At 48.8% G+C, this 27,463-nt stretch overlaps 1 protein-coding gene across 1 annotated transcript in view; it reads left to right on the top strand.

Moving 5' to 3' along the window:
• LOC139233074 (nuclear pore complex protein Nup214-like) overlaps positions 1-27,463 on the top strand; it is a gene marked incomplete at its 5' end in the record, with an annotated part of 130,875 nt that overhangs the window by 55,570 nt on the left and 47,842 nt on the right. The window contains 6 exons of the mRNA XM_070863594.1: positions 4,826-4,901; positions 8,154-8,265; positions 11,848-11,917; positions 12,337-12,398; positions 16,308-18,251; positions 26,987-27,051. Coding sequence (XP_070719695.1) covers positions 4,826-4,901; positions 8,154-8,265; positions 11,848-11,917; positions 12,337-12,398; positions 16,308-18,251; positions 26,987-27,051 — 2,329 coding nt within the window. The remainder of the gene's footprint in view (positions 1-4,825; positions 4,902-8,153; positions 8,266-11,847; positions 11,918-12,336; positions 12,399-16,307; positions 18,252-26,986; positions 27,052-27,463) is intronic.

Here is a 27,463-nt window from a genome sequence, read left to right on the forward strand (position 1 = left end):
GGGCGGAGGGGGGAGAGGGCGGGGCGGGGGGGGGGAGGAGAGGGAGGGAGGGGGGCGGGGGGAGAGGGGAGGGCGGGGGGGACTGGAGGAGATTACAGAGATAGGGAGGGGTGAGGCCATGGAGGGATTTGTAAACAAGGATGCTAATTTTGAAATCGAGGCGTTGCTTAACCGGGAGACAATGTAGGTCAGCGAGCACAGAGGTGATGGCCAAGTGGGACTTGGTGCGCGTTAGGATACGGGCAGCCGAGTTTTGGATCATTGCTAGTTTATGTAGGGTAGAATGTGGGAGGTCAGCCAGAGATACGCTGGAATAGTCAAGTCTAAAGATAGCAAAAGCATGGATGAGGGCTTCAGCAGCGGATGAGCTGAGGCAAAGTCGGAGACGGGTGATGTTATGGAGCTGGAAATAGGCGGTCTTAGTTATGCTGCGGATATCTAGTCAGAACCCGAGTAAGCATATAACGAGTGTTTGACTTTGGATGGTACATGGTTAGTGTCCTCCTTGGTAAAAAAAAGCCTCCAAGGATTTGTCATGTAACATGTTAGCGCTGACCATTTCATCGTCTTGTTCAACTCCATACAAGGCACTTAGGATTTTAGTTCCTTGCCTGATTATCCACTTGCTGTTAAAGTGTTAGATGATTTTTTTCCTGTTTTTTTGCATTTGCTTCTTGGCTCTTTGCCAATCTCTCTTGTTACCCTGGTTAGACACACCTGGAATACTGTGTTCTGGGAGGACAGACGCACCAACATTAGCGTCCTCAACCGGGCTAGCATTGAAGCACTGACCACACTCGATCAGCTCCGCTGGGCAGGCCAGACACTGGACTCCCAAAGCAAGTGCTCTACTCAGAACTCCTTCACGGCAAACGAGCCAAAGGTGGGCAGAGGAAACGTTACAAGGACACCCTCAAAGCCTCCCTGATAAAGTGCAACATACCCACCGACACCTGGGCGTCCCTGGCCAAAGATCGCCCTAAGTGGAGGACTTGCATCCAGGAGGGCGCTGAGCGCCTCGAGTCTCATCGCCGAGAGCATGCAGAAAACAAGCGCAGGCAGCGGAAAGAACGTGCGGCAAACCTGTCCCACCCTCCCATACGTATCTGTGGCAGGGACTGTGGCTCTCGTATTGGACTGTTCAACCACCTTAGAACTCATTCTAAGAGTGTAAGCAAGTCGATTCCGAGGGACTGCCTATGATGATGACTGTGTTCACTGCTGGGCACCACAGTTTAGGATGGGTATATTAGCCATGGAGGGAGTGCATAAGAAATAGGAGCAGGCCACCTGGCCCTTTGAGCCTGCTCTGCCATTCAATAAGATCATGGCTGATCTGATCATGGACTCAGCTCCACTTCCCTGCCCGCTCCCCATAACCCTTTACTCCCTTATCGCTCAAAAATCTGTCTATCTCCGCCTTAAATATAGTCAATGACCCAGCCTCCACAGCTCTATGGGATAGAGAATTCCACAGATTTACGACCCTCAGAGAAGAAATTCCTCCTCATCTCCGTGACACAAATTTACCAGAATGGTTAAAAACTCTGAGGTGAGCTTACACAAAGTAGCGTAGTGACCCCCTGGAATTTAGACGGTTAAGGGGTGATTTGATTGATGTTTTCAAGTATTAAAGGGAACAGATAGGCTAGATAGAGAGCAACTATTTCCGCTGGACTGGGGGACATAGCCCAAAAATTAGAGCCAGACCTTTCAGGAGTGAAATTAGGAAACACTTCTACACACAGAGGGTAGTAGAAGTTTGGAACTCCCTTCCGCAAACGGCAGTTGATGCTCGGTCAATTGTTAATTTTAAATCGGAGATTGATAGCTTTCTGTTAACCAAAGGTATTAAGGGATATGGGCCAAAGGCAGGTGGATGGAGTTAGGTCATGATCTCATTGAATGCTGGAACAGGCTTGAGAGGCTAATTGGTCTCTGCCTGTTTCTATCTACCTACCCTGAATCTTTTATCACCACGTGTACAGTCCAGTGGTTGGTCTCGCCCCCCTTCTCCCGAGCTACTTTATTCCAATGTTATAAAAATCCTAATAATCCCTTTTTAATTTTCCTTATTTGACCTATTTTGGAGCTATCTTGGGAATTGGATCCAACACAATAATTGGGCTAGAAATGTGGTTCTCGGCGATAATTGTATTTTTTTTGCCCAGGTTATCGTTGTGGTATTGGCTACGAGGCTGTAAATTCGAGCTTCAATTTGCGCAGCGGGTAAAAATCGGGCGTTGCACGAGGATTCGCGACGCAAACTGCGAATTTTCTGCAACTTTACTCCGAGGCCGATACCGCTGCGAGTTGGGCCTGGGGGGGTGGGGGGGGGAAGAAAACACCAAAAATAAAAAAAAATCACCAAACTTTTACAAGACGCTTGACTATCGAATCGCTGCCAAAGAATTTAAAAAATAAAAACTTTAACTTGCCTTTCTTGCAGGTCTTCATACCTACCGCTGATTTAAAGGCTGCAGCGTGGCTTTTTCCCACGCGGTTTTTTCGTCTTAAATACGCATGCGCTCAGAGCTAAATTTTTGGTGAAAGTGATATTTCGAGTCTTGCACGGCGGCGCTCCTCTCTCCAGCGGTGTTTGAAAAGCGCCGCCGCTGCAAGACTTCTCCGAATTTCCTGCCGCGCCGTTTTCCGCCAAAAAACGGCGAAATATCGACAAAAAACGGCTGCAAGGTGGGCAGATTTTTAGCCCAATGTCTCATCGTGACTTAACTGTAGATCCGAGGCATAACAGACCAGTAAACATTGTACGTTCCTTCCCTCGCTCTCTCAGTTCAAGGCTGCACGGAGGCGTGCATGGAAGGAGAGTAAAATGACACAATAAATACATTTTAAAGACTGTTACAGCGACAGACTGGGCAGCAGCCACTCAGATGCAATGTTTGGCCTTCAAAAACTGTTGGTATAACACAGCAGTAACTCTGTGAAGATGGGCAAGGTAATGAATGCAACAAGAATAGAGGGAGACGGGCTTTTATCTAGGATCTAATCCTATTTTTCAGAAACTCCTCTGAGCGATTTGAGTATCAGTGTGAAGATATTGTTGGATATTCCAAAGGACGGAGAATATGCACGCAACATAGATTCCACAATTAGCAAAGGATGGGAAAGCAAATTGTGAGGAGGACGCACAAAATCTGCAAAGGGACATAGACAGGCTAAGTGAGTGGGCAAACATTTGGCAGATGGAGTATTATATGGGAAAATGTGAGGTTATCCACTTTGGCAGAAAAAATAGAAAAGCAAATTATAATTTAAATGGAGAAAAATTGCAAAATGTTGCAGTACAGCGGGTCCTGGGGGTCCTTGTACATGAAACACAAAAAGTTAGTATGCAGGTATAGCAAGTGATCAGCAAGGCAAATGTAATGTTGGCCTTTATTGCAAGGGGGATAGAGTATAAAAGCAGAGAAGTCCGACATCTGTGCAGGGTATTGGTGAGGCCACTCCTTGAGTGCTGCATACAGTTTTGATCTCCGTATTTAAGGAAGGATATACTTGCATTGGAGGCAGTTCAGAGAAGGTTCACGAGGTTGATTCCGGAGATGAGGGGGTTGACTTATGAGGATAGGTTGAGTAGTTTGGGCCTATACACATTGGAGTTCAGAAGAATGAGAGATGATCTTATCGAAACATATAAGATAATGAGGGGGCTTGACAAGGTGGATGCAGAGAGGATATTTCCACTCATAAGGGAAACTAAAACTAGGGGACATAGTCTCAGAATAAGGGGGCCCGCCCATTTAAAACTGAGATGAGGAAGAATTTCTTCTCTGAGGGTTGTAAATCTATGGAATCTGTGCCCCAGAGAGCTGTGGAGACTGGGTTATTGAATCGATTTAAGACAGAGATAGACAGATTTTTGAGCAATAAGGGAATAAAGGGTTATGCGGAGCGGGCAGGGAAGTGGAGCTGAGTCCATGATCTTATTAAATGACAGAGCAGGCTCGAGGGGCCAAGTGGCCTACTCCTGCTCCTATTTCTTATATTTCTTATGTCCCGCTTAATCTGCTTTGGGTATTGGTTCCTGGTTCAGCGATGCCACCATTTAAAAATTCTCTTCCTTGTTTTCAAATCCCTCCATTGCCTCACCTCCTCCCTATCTCTAAACTCTTCCAGCCCTACAACTCTCCAAGATTTCTGCTCTGGTCTCTCGAGCATCCCCGATTTTAATCGCTCCGCCATTGGCAGCCGTGCCTTCTGCACCTTGGCCCTAAGCTCTGGATTTCTCTCCCCAAAGCTCTCTGCCTCCTCTCTCCTCCTTTAAGACGCTCCGTAAAGCCTACCTTTTTGACCAAGCTTTTGGTCACCTGATCTCCTGTGGCTCGATGTCAAATTTTGTCTGATAACACCTGTGGAACGCCTTGGGATGTTTTACTGTGTTAAAGGCGCGGTATAAATGCAAGTTCTTGTCTCATCTGAAAGCGCCTCCGACAGTGCAGCGCTCCCTCAGCACTGCACGGGGAGTGTCAGCCTAGATTATGTTGCTCAAGTCCCTGGAGTGGGACTTGAACCCATAACTACGTGACTCGGGTGCAAGTGCGACCCACTGAGCCACAGCTGACATCTAATGCGTCCAGTGTTGAACCTTTAACCGTCCTGGTTGGCCCGCTTGCATATCTACCCTTCCACTTCTCGTTTTTGCAACTGTTACAATTTCCCCTGTAAAGATGGGTGGGGAAAACACGTGAAATTTCTTGGGTATTGTGTGATGTGGAAATGATTCAACCATTGGAGGTATGTTCAGAGGCAATGTTTTGTTCTTTCTAATTAATCCGTGCTTCTCTCTCTCCCTCTCCCCTAGCCCTTATGAGCCAGAATCTACCATGGAGAATACGCAACCGGCCTTGCCTACAGGGTCTATGACCCAGGTCAAACCGGTAAGGTTACGCTGTGTTTACTGATCTCTAATGTTGTGTGGTCTGGTTGTAGATATTCACCTTTGTGTTGATTTGCATTTTATGACCCCGGGATGGGCGGGATTGTGGTCACGTGACCCCAGGAATGGGCTGGCACCCAGCAGTGTGTGAGTCAGCTCGGACTGATGCACAACTAGTGGATTGGGTACGAGGGGTGCCACCAGTATAGAAAGAGAGACTTGCATTTATATAGTGCCTTTCAGGACGTCTCAAAGCGCTTTACAGCCAATGAAGGACTTTTGGAGTTTAGTCACTGTTGTAATGCGGGAAACGCAACAGCCAATTTGCGCACAGCAAGCTCCCACACACAGCAATGTGATAATGACCAGATAATCTGTTTTAGTGATGTTGATTGAGGGATAAATATTGGCCCCAGGACACCGGGGAGAACTCCCCTGCCCTTTAATAAAATAGTGCCTTGGGATCTTTTCTGTCCACCTGAGAGGGACCTCGGTTTAACGGCTCATCCGAAAGGCGGCACTTCCAACCATTCAGCACTGCCCCTCTGACAGTGCGGCACTCCCTCAGCACTGCACTGGAGTGTCAGCCTAGATTATGACCAAGTCTCTGGAGCGGGACTTGAACCCACAACCTTCTGACTCGGGTGAGTCTGCTACCCACTGAGCCACAGGCTGACACGATATCAGCTGACACAAGGGGAAAGACATTCGGGAATATTATTCATTCAGAGGCACTATTATTATGCAGCAAATTTTCAGAGAGGAAGCTGAAAAAGCAGCAAAATAATTTAAAAGCAAAATTGTTCAGGGGGTGGGGGGGAAAGATTTATCTGAAGGGAAAGCGAGATGGCCTTCTAGTGACATTTCCAGAAATCTGGTGACCAGGAGTTCTTGGAAGCCCTGCCCAACGGTTGAAAAGTGCATCTGTGGGCCGACTGACAGCTGGGGAGCTGCTCGCTTGCTGGCAAATTCTATCCAGCAGCCACCTCGGCATAACAGGAATGATGACCCCACCCCCCCCGATCATCATCATCATAGGCGGTCCCTCGAACGAGGATGACTTGCTTCCACACCAAAAGAGATGAGTTCACAGATGTTTCAATGGAGGACCCGATGTTCCAGTCTTGAACTCCAGGGGTGGAAGATGCCAGTGCGTGGATTTTTTTAACGTGGGGTGACCGTTGCATACCAGCCACCACACGGGCTCGACAGAGCTAGGCCTTTATCCAGTGGCAAGGGTTAACCAAGACGACTGGAGACCAGCTCTGCTGCATGGATCTAGTGCGCACACATATCGCAGTGTGGGCTGGGCCCGTGCTGCCCCAGGGCCCTCGGCTCTTCTGGGCCCCGCGCCCTCATTTGCCGCACCTCCGCCACGATCTCTCGTCGCTCCTCCGCCACAAACGTGTCCCCAATAAGGAGTGCATGATGTACATCACAACTTTAATATATAGATTAGTGTCCGTGTCAGCTGTGGCTCAGTGGGCAGCACTCTCGCCCTCTGAGTCAGAAGGCTTGTGGGTTCAAGCCCCACTCCAGGGAGTTGAGTTCATAAATCTCGGCTGACACGACAGTGCAGTGCTGAATGAGCTCAGCACTGTTGGAGGTGCCGTCTTTCGGATGAGACGTTAAACCGAGGTCCGGTCTGCCCTGTCAGGTGGATGTAAAAGATCCCATGGCACTATTTCGAAGAAGAGCAGGGGAGTTATCCCCGGTGTCCTGGGGCCAATATTTATCCCTCAAACAACATAACAAAAACAGATTCTCTGGTCATTATCACATTGCTGTTTGTGGGAGCTTGCTGTGCGCAAATTGGCTGCTGCGTTTCCCACATTACAACAGTGACTACACTCCAAGTACTACATTGGCTGTAAAGTGCTTTGAGATGTCCGGTGGTTGTGAAAGGCGCTATAGAAATGCAAGCCTTTTTCTTTTAGATTGATGTATGTAATGAGGAAGCAATTTGTTGGGAGGGAATTGAAAGTGGTTTGGGACACGGGAATTGTGAGCTTTGATTAGCTATTTCGAGTTGATGAGTTTTATTTTTAATAATGAACAAATGCATTGGTGCAGGTTTTTTTTAAATGCAGAAACCTTTTGCAGTTGGCTTAAAGGGTGAGGTGATGTGTAAATGCACTCTTATTGTTGCTCTACAAACGACATAATCACCGAAGAAAGTGTGCCGTTACTTTCTAAATTCGAGTTTACCCAAGGAAGGGTATACGTGCCTTACAGTGGGTGCAATAAAGGTTGACTGGATTGATTCCTGGGATGGGGGGGGGATTGTCCTATGAGGAGAGATTGAGTAGACTGGGCCTATATTCTCTAGAGTTTCGAAGATAGAGAGGTGATCTCATTGAAACATACACAATTCTTACAGGGTTTGACAGGGTAGATGCAGGGAGGATGTTTTCCCTGGCAGCAGAGTCTAGAACCAGGGGTCACAGTCTCAGAATAAGGAGTCGGCTATTTAGGACTGAGATGAGAAAAAAGGATTACCCAAGACAACTGGAGAGCAGCTCTGCTGCACACACCTAGTGTGCACACATATCGCAGTGTGGGCTGGCCCGTGCTGCCCCTGGGCCCCGAACTCACGTCTCTCCTGGGACCCAGTCATCTCGCTCTGCAATTTCTCGCCGCTCCCGCTGTACCTGCCCACGCACCTGCATTTTGGTGACGTCCATTCCAGTTGAGCTGTTGCAGAGCTAGTCTCCAGTCGTCTTGGTTAATCCTTGCCACCGGACCAAGACCGTGTGTTGGCTGGTGTGCAACGGCCACCACACATTCAAAAAATCCACGCACAGGCATCTTCCACCCTCCAGCATGTAGTTCAGGACCTGGAATATCAGGTCCTTCATTGAATCACCTGTGAACTCATCCCTCTTTGGTGTGGAAGCAAGTCATCCTCGATACGAGGGACCGCTTAAGAAGAGGAGAGTCGAGAACCAGGGGTCACAGTCTCAGAATAAGGGGTCGGCCAATTTGAACTGAGATGAGGAGGAATTTCTTCACTTAGAGGGTAGTAAATCTTTGGAATTCTCTGCCCCAGAGGGCTGTGGAGGCTCAGTCGTTGGGTATATTCAAGATGGAGATCGCTAGATTTTTGGATACTAAGGGAATCAAGGGCTATGGGAATAGTGCAGGAAAGTGGAGTTGAGGTAGAAGATCAGCCATGCTCTGATTGAATGGCGGAGCAGGCTCGAGGGGCCACATGGCCGACTCCTGTTTCTTACATTATGTTGTAATGTTGCAGGGACCACAATCAAAATTGGCGCCGGTGAAGGGAGCCAATGGATCAACCACGTCCGAAACGTTGGCCTTCTCGACCCCCTCAGCATCAAACTTTGCTTTCACTCCCTCCGCAGGTAAGGGTGTGGGATTCGCTGTGAGGGTCAAGAGTCTCACTAACTGCCGTCGGGTGAATGTATTAATGGCGGGGGGTTGGCGGGGGGGGGGTGATGCCTCATGCAGAAGAGTATCTAGTTGATGCACGGAGTTTGGGACTGAGAACAGACATATTGAAGTTTTATCGCAGGTGTGTTCAAACATTCATTCACCCTGGCAATCTGGAGAGGGGGTGGTGGGGGGAGGGGGGGGGGAAGGGTCAGAATCTTGTAGCACAGGAGGAGGCCATTTGGCCCAACGTACCTATATCGGCTCTGTGTGTCGGCTGTGTCTCAGTGGGTAGCACACAGGCCGTCGAGTCAGAAGGTTGTGGGTTCAAGTCCCACTCCAGGAACTTGAGCACATAAATCTAGGCTGATACACCCCATGCAGTACTGAGGGAGCGCTGCACTGTCGGAGATGCCGTCTTTCGGATGAGACGTTAAACTGAGGCCCCGTCTGCTCTCTCTCAAGTGAATGTAAAAGATCCCATGGCACTATTTCGAAGAAGGGGAGTTATCCCCGATGTCCTGGCCAATATTTATCCCTCAACCAACATCACTAAAACAAGATTATCTGATCATTATCACCTTGCTGTTTGTGGGAGCTTGCTGTGCGCAAATTGGCTGCCGCGTTTCCCATATTACAACAGTGACTACACTCCAAAAGTACTTCATTGGCTGTAAAGCGCTCTGAGATGCCTGTTGGTGGTGAAAGGTGCTGTGTGAATGCAAGTCTTTCCTTCCTTCCTTCCTTCCTTCCTTCCTTCCTTCCTTCCTTCCTTCCTTCCTTCCTTCCTTCCTTCCTTCCTTCCTTCCTTCCTTCCTTCCGCCCCTCCTTCCTTCCCTCCGTCCCTCCTTCCTTCCCTCCGTCCCTCCTTCCTTCCCTCCGTCCCTCCTTCCTTCCCTCCGTCCTTCCTTTCCTATTCCAACACACTCCTGGCTGGCCTCCCACATTCTACCCTACGTAAATTAGAGGTGATCCAAAACTCAGTTGCCCGTGTCCTAACTCGCACCAAGTCCCACTCACCCATCACCCCTGTGCTCGCTGACCTACATTGGCTTCCGGTTAAGCAACGCCTTGATTTCAAAATTCTTCTTCCCCGTTTTCAAATCCCTCCATGGCCTCGCCCCTCCCTATCTCTGTTATCTTCTCCAACCCCACCCCGAGATGTCTGCGCTCCTCATTCTGCCCTCTTGAGCATCCCTGATTATAATCGCTCAACCATTACTGACCGTGCCTTCTGTTGCCTGGGCCCCAAGCTCTGGAACTCCCTGCCTAAACCTCTCCACCTCTCTATCCTCCTTCAAGACGCTCCTTAAAACCTACCTCTTTGACCAAGCTTTTGGTCACCTGCCCTAATTTCTCCTTATGTGGCTCGGTGTCAAATTTATTTGTTTTGTCTTATAACATTGCTGTGAGGCGCCTCGGGATGTTTTACTATAAAGGCGCTATATAAACACAAGTTGTTATATGAACCCCCTGGTCTGCATCCCCTTTATAGTTTGCTCTCCTCTTCCTTCCAAAATGCATTGCTTCACACTCCTGTGTTCATCTGTCCTGTGTCTGCCCATTCCACCAGCCTGTCCTGAATTCTGTGGTCCTGGAGATTAGGACAGGATTATTTTAAAGCACATCAAGGATTTCCTGTGCATGACATTAACCTGATTGATTTTATTCATCTTTAAATTTGCTGAATGGAGCTGACGAGATGAAAGTGGAGTGCCACAGCACTGAATCAGTTCATCAATGGAAGCTATGTATACAAAAAGAAAGACTTGCATTTAAATAGCGCCTTTCACAACCCCCAGACATCTCGAAGCGCTTTACAGCCAATTAAGTACTTTTTGAAGTGTAGTCACTGTTGTGACGTAGGAAAACGCGGCAGCCAACTTGCGCATAGCAAGCTCCCACAAACAGCAAGTAATAATGACCAGATAATCTATTTTTTTAATGTTATGTTGATTGAGGGATAAATATTGGCCCCAGGACACCGGGGATAACTCCCCCGCTCTTCTTCGAAATAGTGCCGTGGGATCTTTTACATCTACTTGAGAGAGCGGACGCATTTAATAATAAGGCAAAGTGGGTTCACGTCAACACGTGTCTCTGTTTAATTCATTCCGTGTTCTCACCGACCTGTTTAGTGATGTGATGCGTTTTAAAGATATGCAGCATTTGAAGAGCAGGACTTTCGCGAAGTGCTCTCCTTCAGTCAGCCCTGCCAAAGACCGTTTGTTCATCTCTGGCTGTCTCAGACACTGCAGACACAAAACCGTACCCCACACTCTTCCAGATCACTGCTTTCCCATTATTGCAGCTTGTGTCCATGGTTTGTGGAACATCAAAAGTAATTTACCTTTTAAGCAATTCATAGAATCATAGAGATTTACAGCACGGAAGGAGGCCTTTTCGGCCCATCGTGTCCATGCCGGCCGACCCAAGTGGGATTAGGCCTATCCAGCCTAATCCCACTTTCCAGCTCTCGGTCCGTAGCCCTGTAGATTACGGCAAATCAAGTGCACATCCAAGTACTTTTTAAATGTGTTGAGGGTTTCTGCCTCTACCACCCTTTCAGGCAGTGAGTTCCAGATCCCCACCACACACTGGGTGAAAAAAGTTCCCCTCAAATCCCCTCTAAACCTCCAACCAATTGTTTTAAATCTATGCTCCCTGGTTGTTGACCCTCTGCTAAGGGAAATGGGTCCTTCCTATCCACTCTATCTAGGCCCCTCATAATTTTATACACCTCAATAAAGCCTCACCTCAGTCTCCTCTGCTCCAAAGAAAACAACCCCAGCCGATCCGATCTTTCTTCATAGCTAAAATTCTCTAGTCCCAGCAACATCCTCGTAAATCTCCTCTGCACCCTCTCTAGTGCAGTCACATCCTTCCTGTAATGTGGTGACCAGAACTACACGTAGTACTCTAACTGTGGCCTCACCAGCGTTTAATACAGTTCAAGCATAACCCCCCCCCCGCTCTTCCTAAATTAAATTTATCCTCAATCTTTTCCAGTAATTTTCCCACCACCGAGGTCAGGCTGACTGGCCTGTAATTAGTCGGTCTAAGGTACCACATTAGCAGTCCTCTGGCCCCACACCTGTAGCCAGAGAGGATTGGAAAATGATGGCTAGAGCCTCGGCTATTTCCTCTTTTGCTTCTCTTAACAGTCTGGCATACATTTCATCCGGACCTGGGGATTTATCCACTTTCAAAGCTGCTAAGCCCCTTCATACCTCCTCTCTCACTGTTTATTCAGCTAATATTTCACACTCCTCCTTCCTGATTGTAATGTCTGCATTGCCCCTCTCTTTTGTGAAAACAAACGCAAAGTATTCATTAAGAACCATACCCACGTCTCCCACCTCCACACACATTACCCTCATGGTCTCGAATAGGCCCACTCTTTCTTTAGTTGTCTTCTTGCTCGTATTTATAAATACACTTCTGAATTAAACCATCCAGTTTATTCAACCTTCACCAGACTCCCTGTGTGTGTCATGTGCTTTGAAGACAGCCATTACTAATTTACTTGTTTATTTTTTATTGCCGGTGTCTAGTGCAAAGTCTGTTGAAATCTGAACCTGGAGCCCAGGCCCACAGAATCTCCTCATTCCCAGGAGCCACCACGTAAGTGACTTTTAAGCTTGCAGAACATGTACCTTGAATTGAGGTGGCACCTGGACAGGGAACGCAGTAAAACTCTGGGGGAGATGGCAACGGATATTTAGTCGTGTGTTTTAACGTTTGTCAATGATCCTGTTCAGCTGTTGTGCACGGTGCCTTCTGATCATGTCATGTGATTGCCCCGGTGTGTCCCGCGCTCGCTGGTGAACCCCCGGTGTGCTGCGTGCCCGCTGGTGATCCCCTCCTCTCCACCCTCCACTCCCGGTGTGTCGCACGCTGGTGATCTCCCCACCCCGGGCGATCCACGCGCGCCCACTGGCGACCCCAACAATACAGACGTCATTGTGCGGAGGGCCAGCCGGACAGGATTCGAGCAGTGGGGAAGCAGTGTTTGATGGTGTGATTTCCTTTTTCTCCCGCAGTGGGTATCCGTTCGCATCTCCCAGCACTTCCTCATTGAATGCAGTGGGCACCATCACACGGGGTAGGTCCTGGGCAGCCGTCGTTTGCTGTATGTTTTCTTCGCTTTGTTTCAAGGAGGCCAATTTTTAGTTACCCTTTTCCAAAAAGTTAATTCTGTTCTTCCGAATTGAGAGCTCTTCAAACTTTGTCGGAGCTCCCGGGATTGTCGAGAGCACATCTAATTACACGGGATATACGCCACAGGAACAGGCCATTCGGCCCAACCAGGCCATGCCGGCGTTTATGCTCCATTCGAGCCTCCTCCCGTCTTTCCTCATCTAACTCTTATCAGCGTAACCCTCTATTCCCTTCTCCCTCATATGCTTATCCAGCCTCCCCTTAAATGCATCGATACTATTCGCCTCAACCACTCCCTGTGGCAGCGAGTTCCACATTCTCACCACTCTCTGGGTAAAGAAGTTTCTCCTAAATTCCCTATTTGCTTTCTTGGTGACTATCTTATATCAATGGCCTCTAGTTATGCTCTTCCCCACAAGTGGAAACATTCTCTCTCTATCTACTCTGTCAAACCCTTTCAAAATTTTAAAGACCTCTAGTAGCTCATTCCTCAGCCTTCGCTTTTCAAGAGAAAAGAGACCCAGCCTGTTTATCCTTTCCTGATAGGCATAACTGAACAGTTCTGGTATCATCCTTGTAAATCATTTTTGTACCCTCCAATGCCTCTCTATCCTTTATATAATATGGCGACCAGAATTGTATACTGTAGTGTGGTATAACCAATGTTTGATACACATTCAGCATAACTTCTCTCCTATTCAATTCTATCTCTCTAGAAATAAACCCTAGTGCTTGGTTTGCTTTTTGTAGCCTTAACCTGTGCTGCTACTTTGTGGTTTGGGTATTTGTACTCCCAGATCCCTTTGTTCCTCTCTCACATTTAGATTCTTATGTTCCAAGTATTCTGGGACCTAATTTTGCTTACCAAACTATCTCGCATTTATATCTATTTTGAAATTAATTTGCCAATTATATGCCCATTCTGCAAGTTAATGTCCTCCTGTAATTTGTTGCAGTCCTCCTCAGTATTGACTATTCTCTCCAAATTTGGTATCCTCTGCAAATTTAGAAATTGTGTTTTTGATTCCAAAGTCTAAATTGTTAATACAAATTGTGAACAGCAGTGGTCCCAGCACTGATCCTTGTGGAACACCACCACCCACCTGGAATATTGTGTTCAGTTTTGGTCTCCTAATCTGAGGAAGGAAGTTCTTGCAATTGAGGGAGTGCAGCGAAGGTTCTCCAGACTGATTCCTGGGATGGCAGGACTGACATATGACGAGAGACTGGATCGACTGGGCCTGTATTCACTGGAGTTTAGAAGGATGAGAGGGGATCTCATAGAAACATATAAAATTCTGACAGGACTGTACAGGTTAGATGCAGGAAGAATGCTCCCGATGTTGGGGAAGTCCAGAACCAGGGGACAGTCTAAGGATAAGGGGTAAGCCATTTAGGACTGAGATGAGGAGAAACTTCTTCACTCAGAGAGTTGTTGATGCCAGTTCATTGGATATATTCAAGAGGGAGTTAGATATGGCCCTTACAGCTAAAGGGATCAAGGGGTATCGAGAGAAAGCAGGAAAGGGGTACTGAGGTGCATGATCAGCCATGATCATATTGAATGGTGGTGCAGGCTCGAAGGGCCGAATGGCCTACTCCTGCACCTATTTTCTATGTTTCTATGTTACTGTGACTAGCTATCTTTTACCCCTACTCTCTGCTTTCTCTCTTGAATCCAGCCAGTTATCCATTCTGCCACTTGTCTCCTGACTCCGCATTCTCTGACCTTATTTTTCAGTCTATTGCAGGGTACCTTATCGAAGACCTTTTGAAAATCTAGACATACTACGTCTACTGCATTACCCTTGTAAACTCTCTCTCTTACCTCTTCAAATAATTCAATGAGGTTGGCCAAGCATGACTTTCCCTTTTGAAATCCATGCTGACTATTCGTTATTAGAATTTTGTTTTTTTTCTATTTTCTCCTTTAGTAGGGATTCCATTATTTTGCTTACCGATGTTAAGCTGACTCGACTATAGTTCCCTGGACATGTGTAATAGTGATCCTGCTTTCTCTTCCCTAGATTCTTTTAAAATATGCAGATGCAATCCATCCAGACCAGGCATTTTATCCTCTGAGTTTATATTTTTATTTTAAATGCGGTTATGTCAATTCTAATCTCATCTTCCGATGTCATGTCCACCTAATCTATCTCCCTGATAAACATTAAACCAAAATAATTATTTAATATTTCTGCCATTTTTCTATCGCTGCCTGTGATTTTTATCCTGCCCACCCTTTTATCCTATTCCCATCCCGACTTTACTTTTTTTTTTATGTGCCTATAGAATATTTTAATGTCTTGTTTTATGTTTATATTTAATTTCTTCGCTTTCCTAATTGGTTTTTTGACTTCTCTGAATCTCTTTGTATTCTCCCTTGTCATGCTCTCTCCTGCTGTCCATGTACTTAGTGTATGCCTCTTTCCTTACCCTTAATTTTTCCCTTGTGTCTTTATTCAGCCACAGTGCCTCATTAGTGTTTAGTTTGTTCTTGTTTTTTAGCAGAATATATTTTTCCTGTACTCGGTTGAACACCGTTTTAAATGTTTACGATTGTTCTTTTATTTTCCTAAGTTCTATTCTCAACCCCTCAAAATCATCTTTTCTCCCATCTATTGACCCTGTTTTTTTTGTCATGCTTACGTTCTTCTCAATTATTACCGTAACCCATATTATATTATGGGCACTGTTGCCTAGATGTTTCTCATCTTTTCCTTCTCTTATCTGCTCTGGTTTATTTCCCCATTACTAGATCCAATAGCGAATCTTCCCTTGTTGGGCTTCTTGAATACTGGGTTAGAAAGGAGTGCTGTATACATTGTGGGAACTCGATCGCCCTTTTCCCCTTTACCTACCTTTTTTGGCCAATTAATTTCGGGGTAGTTGAAATTATTATTCTATGTTTTTTTTACTCATTTCCCTAATTTGTTTGCAGATTTCTTTCTGCACCTCCCTGCACACTATTAGGTGGTCTGTCGACTACCCCTGTTAGTGTGATTGATCCTTTCTACTGCCATTGTTATCTCTAATAAGTACAGCTACTCCAGCTCCTCTTTTTCCCCCTCTGTCTTTTCTAAATATGTTATACCCTGCAATGTTTAATTCCCAGTCCTGATTTTTCTGTAGCCATGTCTCAGTAATCCCTACTATGTCTGGTTCCTCACAATATGTTATTGACTCCTGTTCCCCTGTTTTATTATGGACGCTGTGTGCATTGCTGTACAGACAGTTTTAACTCATAATAGCATTTCCTCTCTTAACCATCTTTTTACACTCTTGTTCCAAACACTATTTATTCCCTGCCCATTTATGTCCTCCCTCAGTTTGGTCTGTCCTATGCTCTCCTTTTCTGTTTTGTTTATATTTAGGCTTGTTTCATTTGTTGTAGATCCCTCTCCTCTGTCTTACTAATTTAAAGCCTTTTTCACCAACCTATTTACCCTTTCCACTAGGACACTTGTCCCATCAGTACAGCTCCTTCCTGTCACAGTACTGGTGACAGTGTCCCAAAAAAGGAACCCCTTTTTCCCACACCGGCCCTTTACCAAGTATTAACTCTCTGTCCATTATGCACATGGCTTGGGCAATAATCCACACATTATTACCCTAACAGTCCTGCTTTTTAATTTAGCTCTTAACCCCTGATTCATCCCTCAGCTACCTACGTCGTTTGTTCCAACATGGACTACGACAACTGGATTCTCCCCCCGCCCTCCGTTTCCGAATTCCCCTCCGGCCGCACAATGTATTCACACCAAAAGAAATGCTTTCTGTACCAAAGCTTTAATTGAACTTTTCCAGGTTTCTGCCAGTCCATTGTTTCTGAACCTCTTCTTCTGTCCTTTAGGAACTCCCGGAAGTACAAAGGGCTCCGGCTTCGCAGCGCCCAATTTGGCGGACGTTGGACCGGGAGCTGATGTTCCTTTTTCATTCAGCAGCCCAAGATCCAGCTCCAGCTCCTCTTCTGCAACCAGCAATAGTGTTTGTTTGCCGACGGATTCGCAAACCGACCTGCCGGGGAGCAAGACGTGTCCGACTGCGTCACCTCCCAAGCCTGCCGTCCCTGCGGCAACAGCCGGCGGCAAGTCAGAGACCCAGCCGCCCCGACCCGAGGCTCGGACTCCAGTGGCCACGACCCAGCCGCCGAAAGCCCCAGAGCCGAAGTTTGAGCCACCGCAGCTAACGCAGCCCGAGGCGCCGCAACAAACGCAGCCCGAGGCGCCGCAACAAACGCAGCCCGAGGCGCCGCAACAAACGCAGCCCGAGGCGCCGCAACAAACGCAGCCCGAGGCGCCGCAACAAACGCAGCCCGAGGCGCCGCAACAAACGCAGCCCGAGGCGCCGCAACAAACGCAGCCCGAGGCGCCGCAGCAGCCAAAGTTCGAGCCGCCACCGCAACCCGAACCGCAGCCCCGGCGCGAGAGCGGTCTCTTTCCAGGTAGCGCTGGAGGAGTCACCATCGGCAGCTTCTCCGGGCTCGTGGTCAGTCAGACCGACGACCTGCCCAAGCCGGATAAATCTTCGCTGGACGCTTTCACCTTTGCACCAGCGGCCAAAACGTCAGCAGCCCCTCCCGCAACCTTCCCCTTCGGGAGCGCCGTTTCACTGGGGAAGTCCGAATCTGCGGAAGAAACAGCGGCAGCCTCATTCGATGCCGGCGCTCCCAAACCGGCCGCAGCGTTGCCTCCCTCCCTCCCCGCGTCCAACGCCGAGACCGCCAGTGCCAGCAGCAGTCGACAATCGGCGGCCAGTAAGACTAGCATGGCTTCCAAGCTGGAGCCGGCCGGCAGTCTTCTCCAAGGTTCACCCCCCTCCGGCGCGTCGACCCCCACCAGACCGGCAGCTGCCGACCCCACCGTCCCTTCCGACGCCACAAAGCCGCCCACTCCCGAAGAGAGGAAGGAGACCGGGGAGACCAGCTTGTCCTCCATCACTTCCGAGAAACGGATGGCGGAGCAGAGCTCGACTGCGTCGGTGGTGTCCGCCTCGCCGGGGAGCGTCAAATCCGGAACTGCGCCCGCCGGCACGGTTCCACTGCCCACCGCCGCCGCGGCCAGTCCACGGCCCAGCTCGCCGGGTGAAGCAGTGCGGATGGTTTCCTCGGCCGAATCCAGCTTTGGTTCGGCAGCCTCGGCCAAAGTCGCCCTCCCTGCTCCCACCGCCTCCGAGTTGGCCAGCAGCAGCCGCCCACCCTCGGACACCGCCGCACCATCGCCATTCGGCACCGCTGCATCTCAGCCCTCCCTGTCCTCGCTCTTTGTATCCGAGCCCGCGGTCGCGCCCGTGCCCGCGCCCATCTTCGGCCAACCCGCGAGCGCCGCCGCCGCCCCAGCTCCGCCTTTCGAGCAGCCGGCAGCGGCGGCCGCCGCGACCACGTCCTCGCCCTCCGTCTTCACGCCAAGCACGCCCGGCAGCATCGCCGCCCCCGCCTTCGGCGCCGGTGGTTTCGGAAAGCCCGCCTTCGGCCAGCCGAGCGGCGGCGCGGGCTTCGGGCAGCCCTCCAGCGGTGAATTCAGCTTCGGGCAGCCGGCGTTTGGTTCGACGCCAGCCTTTGGGCAGCCCGCTGCCCCTGCCCCCCAGGTGCCGAGCAACACTCCCTTCAGCACAGCCACCGGCACCGTGAGTGCCAACTCCTTCTCGTTCGGGCAGTCGCCTGTCACCAGCGGGGCGCTCTTCGCCCAGCACAGCTTGCCGTCATTTCCACCGAGTCACGGCTTCGGACAAGCCCCAGCTTTTGGGACCAGCACAGTGTCAGCCCAGTCGGTTGGATTTAGCTTCGGGCAACCTTCAGGTAAGGCTTGTGCGTTTCGGCACCAATCTCGTTGCCAACTTTGTCCCTTTTTAGACAGTGAAAGAAAGAAAGCACGTGTTTAGTATGGGGCCTTTCACTTCTACACAAAGGGTAGTCGAAATCTGGAACTCTCTTCTCCACCCTGCCCCCGTCCCCCCTCCCCAAACAAAACAAAACTGGGGAGGGGGGGGGGGGTCAATTGAAAATTTACAAACAAATCTAGTGAGATTTGTTGGATAAGGGTTTCGAGGGTTATGGAGCCAAGGCAGGTACTTGAAGTTAAGATAGAGATCAGCTGTGCTCTAATTGAATGGCAAAACAGGCGTGAAGGCTCTATGGCCTCGGAGTCCCTAGGTGCTTCAAAGCTAATGAGTTATTTTTGCAAGCGTAGTTACTGTCTTGTGGGGGGGAAAAAAACTGCAGCCAATTTGCACACAGCAAAGTCCCACAAACAGCTGCGATGAATGATACAAGAAATAGGAGCAGGAGTCGGCCATTTGGCCCCTTTGAGCCTGCTCCGCCATTCAATAAGATCATGGCTGATGATGACTGGTTAATCCATTCCTTGTGGTGTTTGGTTAATGGCCCGGTTAATCAAGTTAGTGAAGGATTCGAGGGCAAACCTGTCAATGCCACGGATAGATTGTGTCGCTGGAGGCAGCCTAAAATAACCTCCAGGACTGCAAACATAAAGCTCCCGGGGAATAATATGGGACATGGACCGTGGGGCATGCACTCATCAGCTGCAGCATGGATTCATTAGGGTTGAGTTCTCCCATTAGTGAGGGAGCCCCAGTGCTACAATATTCTCAGTGTCAAATGTACAATCAGTCAAGATAGTCGCGTTTGGTGTTCATTTGTAATGATGCATGGCTGGCACCCATTGCTGTTTCACTGCAGTTCAGTGCATTGTCGCATAGTGTTGTGCAAGGAGAATAACCATACGGACAGATTAAACCCACAAATCCATTTATTCTCTGAGGCATAGCCACTGTTGATTGAACCACAGATGGTCATTGGCATTGAATCGTGAAGGAAATGGCATCTGGTATCTGAAAGCTTAAGGCTGAAAGAGCAGTCGGGGAAATGGCAGACTTGTTAAATGATTACTTCGTATCCGTTTTCGCTGTGGAGGAAGAGAACAAAATACCAGCGACAGAAACTAACCTAAAAATAAGTCATGAGGATTTAGTATGTAAACAAAAAATAATGGGGAAAGTAGTGGGACTTAAGATAGACGAATCTCCAGGACCAGATGGTTTCCACCCCAGAATATTAAAAGAAATGGGTGTGGAAATTACAGAGGCATTACTCATAATTTTCCTTGATTCAGGAATTCTGCCTTTTGAATTGGAAAATATTACTCCATTATTGAAGAAGGGAGGAATCTGGTAATGGCCTGTCAGTTTAACATCAATTGTGGGGAAGTTACTGGAATCTTATCATCGGAGGCAGAGTGACTGAGCACTTGGACAAGTGTGAGCTGATCAGAAACTCGACACAGATTTGTGAAGGGTCGGTCACCATAGCATCATCGAGATTTACAGCACGGAAGGAGGCCATTTCGGCCCATCGTGTCCACGCCGTATGACAAAAAGCTACCCAGCCGAATCCCACTTTCCAGCTTTTGGTTGCATAGATTTAAAGTAATTAGTAGGAGGTTTAGAGGGGATTTGAGGGGAAATTTCTTCACTGAGGGTGGTGGGGGTCTGGAACTCACTGCCTGAAAGGGTGATAGAGGCAGAAATCCTCACCACATTTAAAAAGTGCCTGGATGTGCACCTGAAGTGCTGTAACCTGCAGACCAAGAACTGGAAAGTGGGGTTAGGCTGGATCATTATCATAGGCAGTCCCTTGGAATCGAGGAAGACTTGCTTCCACTCCTGAAGTGAGTTCTTTGGTGGCTGAACAGTCCAATACGAGAGCCACAGATTCTGTCATAGGTGGGACAGACAGTCGTTGAGGGAAGGGGTGGGAGGGACTGGTTTGCCGCACGCTCCTTCCGCTGCCTGCGCTTGACCTCCGCACGCTCTCGGCGACGAGACTCGAGATGCTCAGCGCCCTCCCGGATGCACTTTCTCCATTGGGGCATTTTTTGGCCAGGGACTCCCAGGTGTCAGTGGTGATGTCGCACTTTATCAGGGAGGCTTTGAGGGTGTCCTTGTAACGTTTCCGCTGCCCACCTTTGGCTCATTTGCCGTGAAGGAGCTCCGCATAGAACACTCGCTTTGGGAGTCTCGTGTCTGGCATGCAAACTATGTGGCCTGCCCAGCAAAGCTGATCGAGTGTGGTCAGTGCTACAGTGCTGGGGATGTTAGCCTGGACGAGGACGCTGATGTTGGTGCGTCTGTCCTCCCAGGGGATTTGCAAGATCTTGCGGAGACATCGTTGGTGATATATCTCCAGCGACTTGAGGTGTCTTCTGTTCATCGTCCCTGCCTCTGAGCCATACAGGAGGGGCGGGTATTACTACAGCCCTATAGACAATGAGCTTGGTGGTAGATTTGAGGGCCTGGTCTTCGAACACACTTTTCCTCAGATGGCCGAAGGCTGCACTGGCGCACTGGAGGTGGTGTTGAATCTCCGCATCAATGTCTGCCTTTGTTAACAAGAGGCTCCCGAGGTATGGGAAATGGTCCACGGTGTTGAGGGGCGCACTGTGGATCTTGATGACTGGGGGGCAGTGCTGTGCGGCGATGACAGGCTGGTGGAGGACCTTTGTCTTACGGATGTTTAGCGTAAGGCCCATGCTTTCGTATGCCTCAGTAAATCACATCGACTATATCCTGGAGTTCAGCCTCAGAATGTGCGCAGACGCAGGCGTCGTCCGCGTACTGTTGCTCAACGACAGAGGTTGGGGTGGTCTTGGATCTGGCCTGGAGGCGGCGTAGGTTAAACAGCTTCCCACTGGTTCTGTAGTTTAGTTCCACTCCAGCGGGGAGCTTGTTGACTGTGAGGTGGAGCATGGCAGCGAGGAAGATTGAGAAGAGGGTTGGAGCGATGACGCAGCCCTGTTTGACCCCGGTCCAGACGTGGATTGGGTCAGCAGTGGATCCGTTGGTAAGGATCACGGCCTGCATGTCATCGTGGAGCAGACGAAGGATGTTGACAAACTTTTGGGGGCATCCGAAACGGAGGAGGATGCTCCATAGACCCTCGCGGTTGACCGTGTCAAAGGCCTTTGTAAGGTCAAAAGCGGCCATGTATAAGGGCTGGCGCTGCTCCCTGCATTTTTCTGTAGCTGTCGCGCTGCAAAGATCATGTCTGTTGTGCCCCGTAGGGAACAAAATCCGCATTGTGACTCCGGGAGGAGCTCCTCGGCCACAGGGAGAAGATGGTTGAGGAGAACTCTCGCGACAACTTTCCCAGTGGCTACTATCGGGCTGGACCGGCACGGACACGATGGGCCAAAATGGCCTCCTTCTATGTAAATTTCTATGATTCCATAGAGAAGGAAAGGTATTCAAAATCATGAAGGGTTTTGGTTGAGTAAATAAGCAGAAACCTTTTCCACTGGTTGAAGAGTCGGCAACCAGAGGATGCAGATGTGAAGATGTTGGCAAAAGAGTTAGAGGGAGATGAGGAAAAACAAATTAATGCAGCGAGTTGTTGTGATCGGGAACGCGCTGTCTGAAAAGGTGATGGAAGCAGATTCAATAGTAACTTTCAGAAGGGAATTGGGTATATACTCAAATATGTTCAGGGCTATAGGGGAAATGGCAGGAGAGTGGGACCAATTGGATCGCTCTTTCAAAGAGCCAGCACACGAAGAGCTGAATCTTCTGCATTGTATCATTCTCTGATTGTGTACAAATGGAGCCAGTTGCCAGGGACTTGTGCATCACATTCATCCCACCGGCAGTAAACGGGGTTGTAAAAGAGGCGATTGTTTTGATTTCTATTCCAGGTCATAATCCCCTCTGTTAATACTGTCATCGCTTTTCAAATGGCAGTGTTTTAAATACACGGTTACCGAGGTCTTTGCGATTCCTGCGACCGGTTCGGGAGGCATAAGTCATTTCTTGGTGCACCACGTGGGATTTTTGTTTGAGAGGTGGTTGAGTGTGAGTCACCTCCGTGCACATTGGCCTGTCTGGCGATTTACGTTTTTGATCGTTGCCGTGGGATCTTGCTGTTTGCGCGGAGATGCCGTAGTGTTTACATTCACCGGCAGCTGCACCTCCGATCACGTAGTGCCGTCCGCTGCTCTGCTCGATTCCAGTATTCATCTGGTCAGCCAGAGTTACTGGTTTCTGCGGTTGGCTCTGAAATAGGAAGTTGAGTGTATTCCAACAGCAACCTGTATTTATATAGCGCCTTTAATGGTGTGAAACATCCCAAGACACTTCACAGGAGTATTGTGATATCAAAAATTTGACACCGAGCCACATAAGTAGACATTGGCGCAGGTGACCAAAAGCTTGGTCAAAGAGGTAGGTTTTGAGGATTGTCTTGTAGGAGGAAAGAGAGGTGAAGAGGTGGTGAGGTTTAGGGAGGGAGTTCCAGAGCTTGGGGCCCAGGCAATAAAGGCACGGCCACCACTGGTTGAGCGATTATAATCAGGGATGCTCAGGAGGGCAGAATTAGAGGAGCGCAGACATCTCCGGGGGTGAGGGGGGGGTTGTGGGGCTGGAGGAGATTACAGAGATAGGGAGGGGCGAGGGCCATGGAGGGATTTGTAAACAAGGATGAGAATTTTGAAATCGAGGCGTTGCTTCGGTCAGCGAGCACAGGGGTGAGCGGGACTTGTTGCGATTTAGGACACGGGGCAGCTGAGTTTTGGATCATCTCCAGTTTATGTAGGGTAGAATGTGGGAGGCCAGCCTGGAGTGTGTTGGAATAGTCAAGTCCAGAGGTAACAAAGGCATGGATGAGCTAAGGCAAGATAATTCAAGGCTGAGGTCGCTAGATTTTTACAGCCAGTGAAGTACTTTTTCGCGTGTCGTCACTTGTAATGTGGGAAACGTGGCAGCCAATTTGTGCACAGCAAGCTCCCACACACAGCGATGTGATAATAACCAGATAATTTTTTTTGTTATGTTGATTGAGGGATAAATATTGGCCCAGGACACCGGGAATAACGCTCCCTGCTCTTCTTCGGAATAATGCCATGGGATCTTTTATGTCCACCTGAGAGAGCAGACGGGGCCTCGGTTGAACATCTCATCCGGTAGACAATATCTCCGACAGTGCAGCACTCCCTCAGTGCTGCACTGGAGTGTCAGCCTAGATTTTGGTGCTCAAGTCTCTGGAGTGGGGACTTGAACCCACGAGCTTCAGACTCGGAGGCGAGAGTGCTACGCACTGAGCCACAGCTGACACTGGGGCTCAGCAGCAGAGGGATGAAGCTGAGCAATATTGCATGATGGAAATCGTCCGTTTCAGTGATGGAGAGGAAGTGCAGGGCATTGAACGGGCCCCGAAGGTGTTACCTGGTCTCCTTCAGCCCTAACTAAGAGGCAAAGGTGCCCCATTAGCACAATAACTTGGGAATTGAATCCAGCTAAATCCAAAGCTTGAATGTAGTCCAGCAAGACCCCAATGTCAAAATTCTCATCTTTGTTTTCAAATCCCTCCATGGCCTCCCCCCTCTTGTTTCTGTAATCTCCTCCAGCCCCTACAACCCCCCCCCGGAGATCTCTGCCCCACTTCAATTCTGCCTCTTGCGCATCCCTAATTTCAATCGCTCCGTCATTGGCGGCTGTGCCTTCAGCCGTTTTGCCCCTAAGAAATTCCCTCCTTAGCCCTCTCCAACTCTCTACCTCTCTCTCCTCCTCTAAGACGCTCCTTAAAACCTACCTCTAATATCTCCTTATCTCGGTGTTAAATTGTGCCTGATAATTGCTCCTGTGAAGCGCCTTCGGACGTTTTATTACGTTAAAGGTGCTATATAAGTGCAAGTTGTTGTTGTCGTGCCCAGGCGTTTAAAGTTTAAATGGGTATTTAACGACCTGACTGGGACTCTTCAAGGGGCAAGGGGAACGGTATGACTTGGTGCTGGTGAAGAATGATGAGGGAAGTGTTTTTGATCTCAACTTTGAAACGTGCTCGAATTGACAGCGGTGATGTGAGGAGACCTCCTCTGGCAACCATTGTTGAGATGTTCCACTGGTGCAAGACACAGGCAGTGAGGTTCCTGTCGGCTGCTCATTCTGTAATACCACTTTGACTGCTCATTCCTTTGCTTTGGTACCCCCAACACCTCAAAGGTACTTTTCCTGCTGTCTTCTTAATCCTCCCCCACTAGCTTTCCACACGCTGCAGGATTGTAGCCTGCCTGGATTGCATTAGCTGACTAGATCCTCATACTGGTCTTTGTGTGTGTGTGTGTGTGTGTGTGTGTGTGTGTGTGTGTGTCCGTTTTCTTTCTCCTCCCCCCCCCCCACCGCCCCACCACCACATGAAAATGTCACATCTTGAGCAGATAACTTACGAATCGCGCCCATTCCTCCCCGATGGGAGAGTGGAGTGGAGTGGAGCGAGAGGCAGGGTTAGTGTTAAAATGATTGGTTTTAGTTTAGTTTCAGGTCAAATCAGTGGGCACAATGGTACAGGCGCTGGGGCTTTGTGACATGGGCACAGTGGCACCGACAGCAGCACCCCGCCTGGGGCATTTTGATGAGCTCGGCCTGTGCACATGGTTTGCTCAGAATGCGTCAAGCTACGGTCAGGTTCAGCAAGGCGTGAAAGGCGAGTACTGTTGGGGCGACGAAGACCCGACCTGGTAGATCACTCTTGTTTTTGCAGCAGTGGGGAAGCCCAAGCTTGTATCTGCACATTTTCCCCATTTAAAAACAATTCATTCCCCCTTCCAAGTGTGTATGGAATTATGTCCACAGTCTCCTATATTGTGTGTGATCAACTTTGTTTCTAATTCTACCTAGTCTGTGTGTGTGTCTCTCTGTCTGTGTGTGTGTGTGTCTCTCTGTCTGTGTGTGTGTGTGTCTCTCTGTCTGTGTGTGTGTCTCTCTCTGTCTGTGTGTGTGTGTCTCTCTCTGTCTGTGTGTGTGTGTCTCTCTCTGTCTGTGTGTGTGTGTCTCTCTCTGTCTGTGTGTGTGTGTCTCTCTCTGTCTGTGTGTGTGTGTCTCTCTCTGTCTGTGTGTGTGTGTCTCTCTCTGTCTGTGTGTGTGTGTCTCTCTCTGTCTGTGTGTGTGTGTCTCTCTCTGTCTGTGTGTGTGTGTCTCTGTCTGTGTGTGTGTGTGTCTCTGTCTGTGTGTGTGTGTGTCTCTGTCTGTGTGTGTGTGTGTCTCTGTCTGTGTGTGTGTGTCTCTCTCTCTGTGTCTCTGTGTCTCGCTCTCGCTCTCGCTCTCTCACTGTCTGTGAGGACTTGAACCCACAGCCTTCTGACTCCGAGGCAAGCATGCTACCCACTGAGCCACGGCTGACATTGTCATTCATCTCCTGAATTTCCCATGGGTCACAATGCAACAAAAGCAGAGATTGGTCAGTTAAATCTGCCTGCAAGTGTTGAACTGGGAGGTCCTGCCATTACGAATCATTTTTGTGAAATGAATGCCTATCGATGGGCTCAGTTTGCAAAGGGCATGGATTCGTTTCTGTACGGCCTGTCCGCACCGTACTGCATCCTGCCATCACGGTACTAGCGCACACAGAGCTGCTGATCTGCTCTGAGTTTGTTTTCCATTTAAGATTACAGATTAGCGATAATTGACAAAAGAACTCGAGGCAAGATGAATTTTCTTTTATGCAGCGAGTTGTTATGCTAAACCTTTAGAAACCACTGGGTTAGGCCTCAGCTGGAGTATTGTGTCCAAATCTGGGCGCTGCATTTTAGGAAGGATGGGTGGTGAATCTTTGGAATTCTCTGCCCCAGAGAGCTGTGGAGGCTCAGTCGTTGAGTATATTCAAGGCTGAGATCGATAGATTTTTGTATCGTAAGGGAATCGAGGGATATGGGGACAGTGCAGTAAAGTGGAGTTGAGGTGGAAGGACAGCCGTGATCTCGTTGAATGGCGGAGCAGGCTCGAGGGGCCGAATGGCCTACTCCTGCTCCTGTTTGTTATGTTCTTATATCAAGGCCTTGGAAAGGGTGCAGAGGAGATTTACCAGGAAGACACCCGGGATCAGGGACTTCGGTTACGTGGAGAAGCTGGGATTGTCCTCCTTCGAGCAGAGAAGGTTAAAGGGAGATTCAAAAACATGGTGTTTTGCGAGAGTAAATAAGGAGAAACGGTTTCCACTGGCAGGAGGATCGGTAACCAGAGGACACAGGTCGAAGAGAATTGTTTTTGTTTTTTTTTTAAAAAAAAGCCAGGGGGCGAAATGAGAATTTGTTTCACACAGCGAGTTGTTGGGATCTGTAATGCACTGCCTGAAAGGCCGGTGGGAGCTGATTCAATAATAACGTTCAGAGGGGAATGAAATAAATACTTGAAATGGAAAATAATTGCAGGGCTATGGGGCAAGAGCAGGTGGGCAGCGGGACCAATTGGACAGCTCTTTCACAGGCACGATGGGCCGAATGGCCCCCCTCCTGATTCGATGATTCTATATACCCGATTGCCTTTGTGAAAAGGAATGGTGTAGTAAATGTTCTGATTTCTTTTAAATTCTACTTCCTCGAAGTGGATAACAGGAGACGGCGCTTGAAGCAGTAGCGGTCCATCTCTTGGTCCAGTTTGCGTGACGTTTGATACAGTGCGTTGTCTTTGTCCGGCGGGTGAGCGCTGTTGCATCTCGCCAACGATCTTCCTTTTTTTTTAAATCCTTCGCAGGTTTTGGTGGCTCTTCGTCGGGTCCCGTGTTTGGTCAGCCTTCCAACGCCGGCGTATTTGGTCAGGTAAGATCCCGTCCAAACAAAACCAAAAAAAAAACGCCTGGTGAAAATGTGAGGTTATCCACTTTGGTGGGATGAATAAAAAAGCAAATTGTTATTTAAATGGGGGAGGGATTACAAAATGCTGCGATACAGGGAGGGTCCTTGTACGTGAAACACAAAAAGTTAGTATGCAGGTACAGCAAGTAATCAGGAAGACAAATGGTGTGTTGGCCTTTATTGCAAGGGGGATAGAGTATAAAAGCAGAGAAGTCCTGCTACAACTGTACAGGGTAATTGGTGAGGCACAACCTGGAGTACTGCGTACAGTTTTGGTCTTCGTATTTAAGGAGGCATATACTTGCATTGGAGGCAGTTCAGAGAAGGTTTACGAGGTTGATTCCTGAGATGAGTGGGTTGTCTTCTGAAGAAAGGT

This window comes from Pristiophorus japonicus, chromosome 20 (genome assembly GCF_044704955.1).
Source record: "Pristiophorus japonicus isolate sPriJap1 chromosome 20, sPriJap1.hap1, whole genome shotgun sequence".
In the NCBI taxonomy this organism is placed as follows: Eukaryota; Metazoa; Chordata; class Chondrichthyes; family Pristiophoridae; genus Pristiophorus; species Pristiophorus japonicus.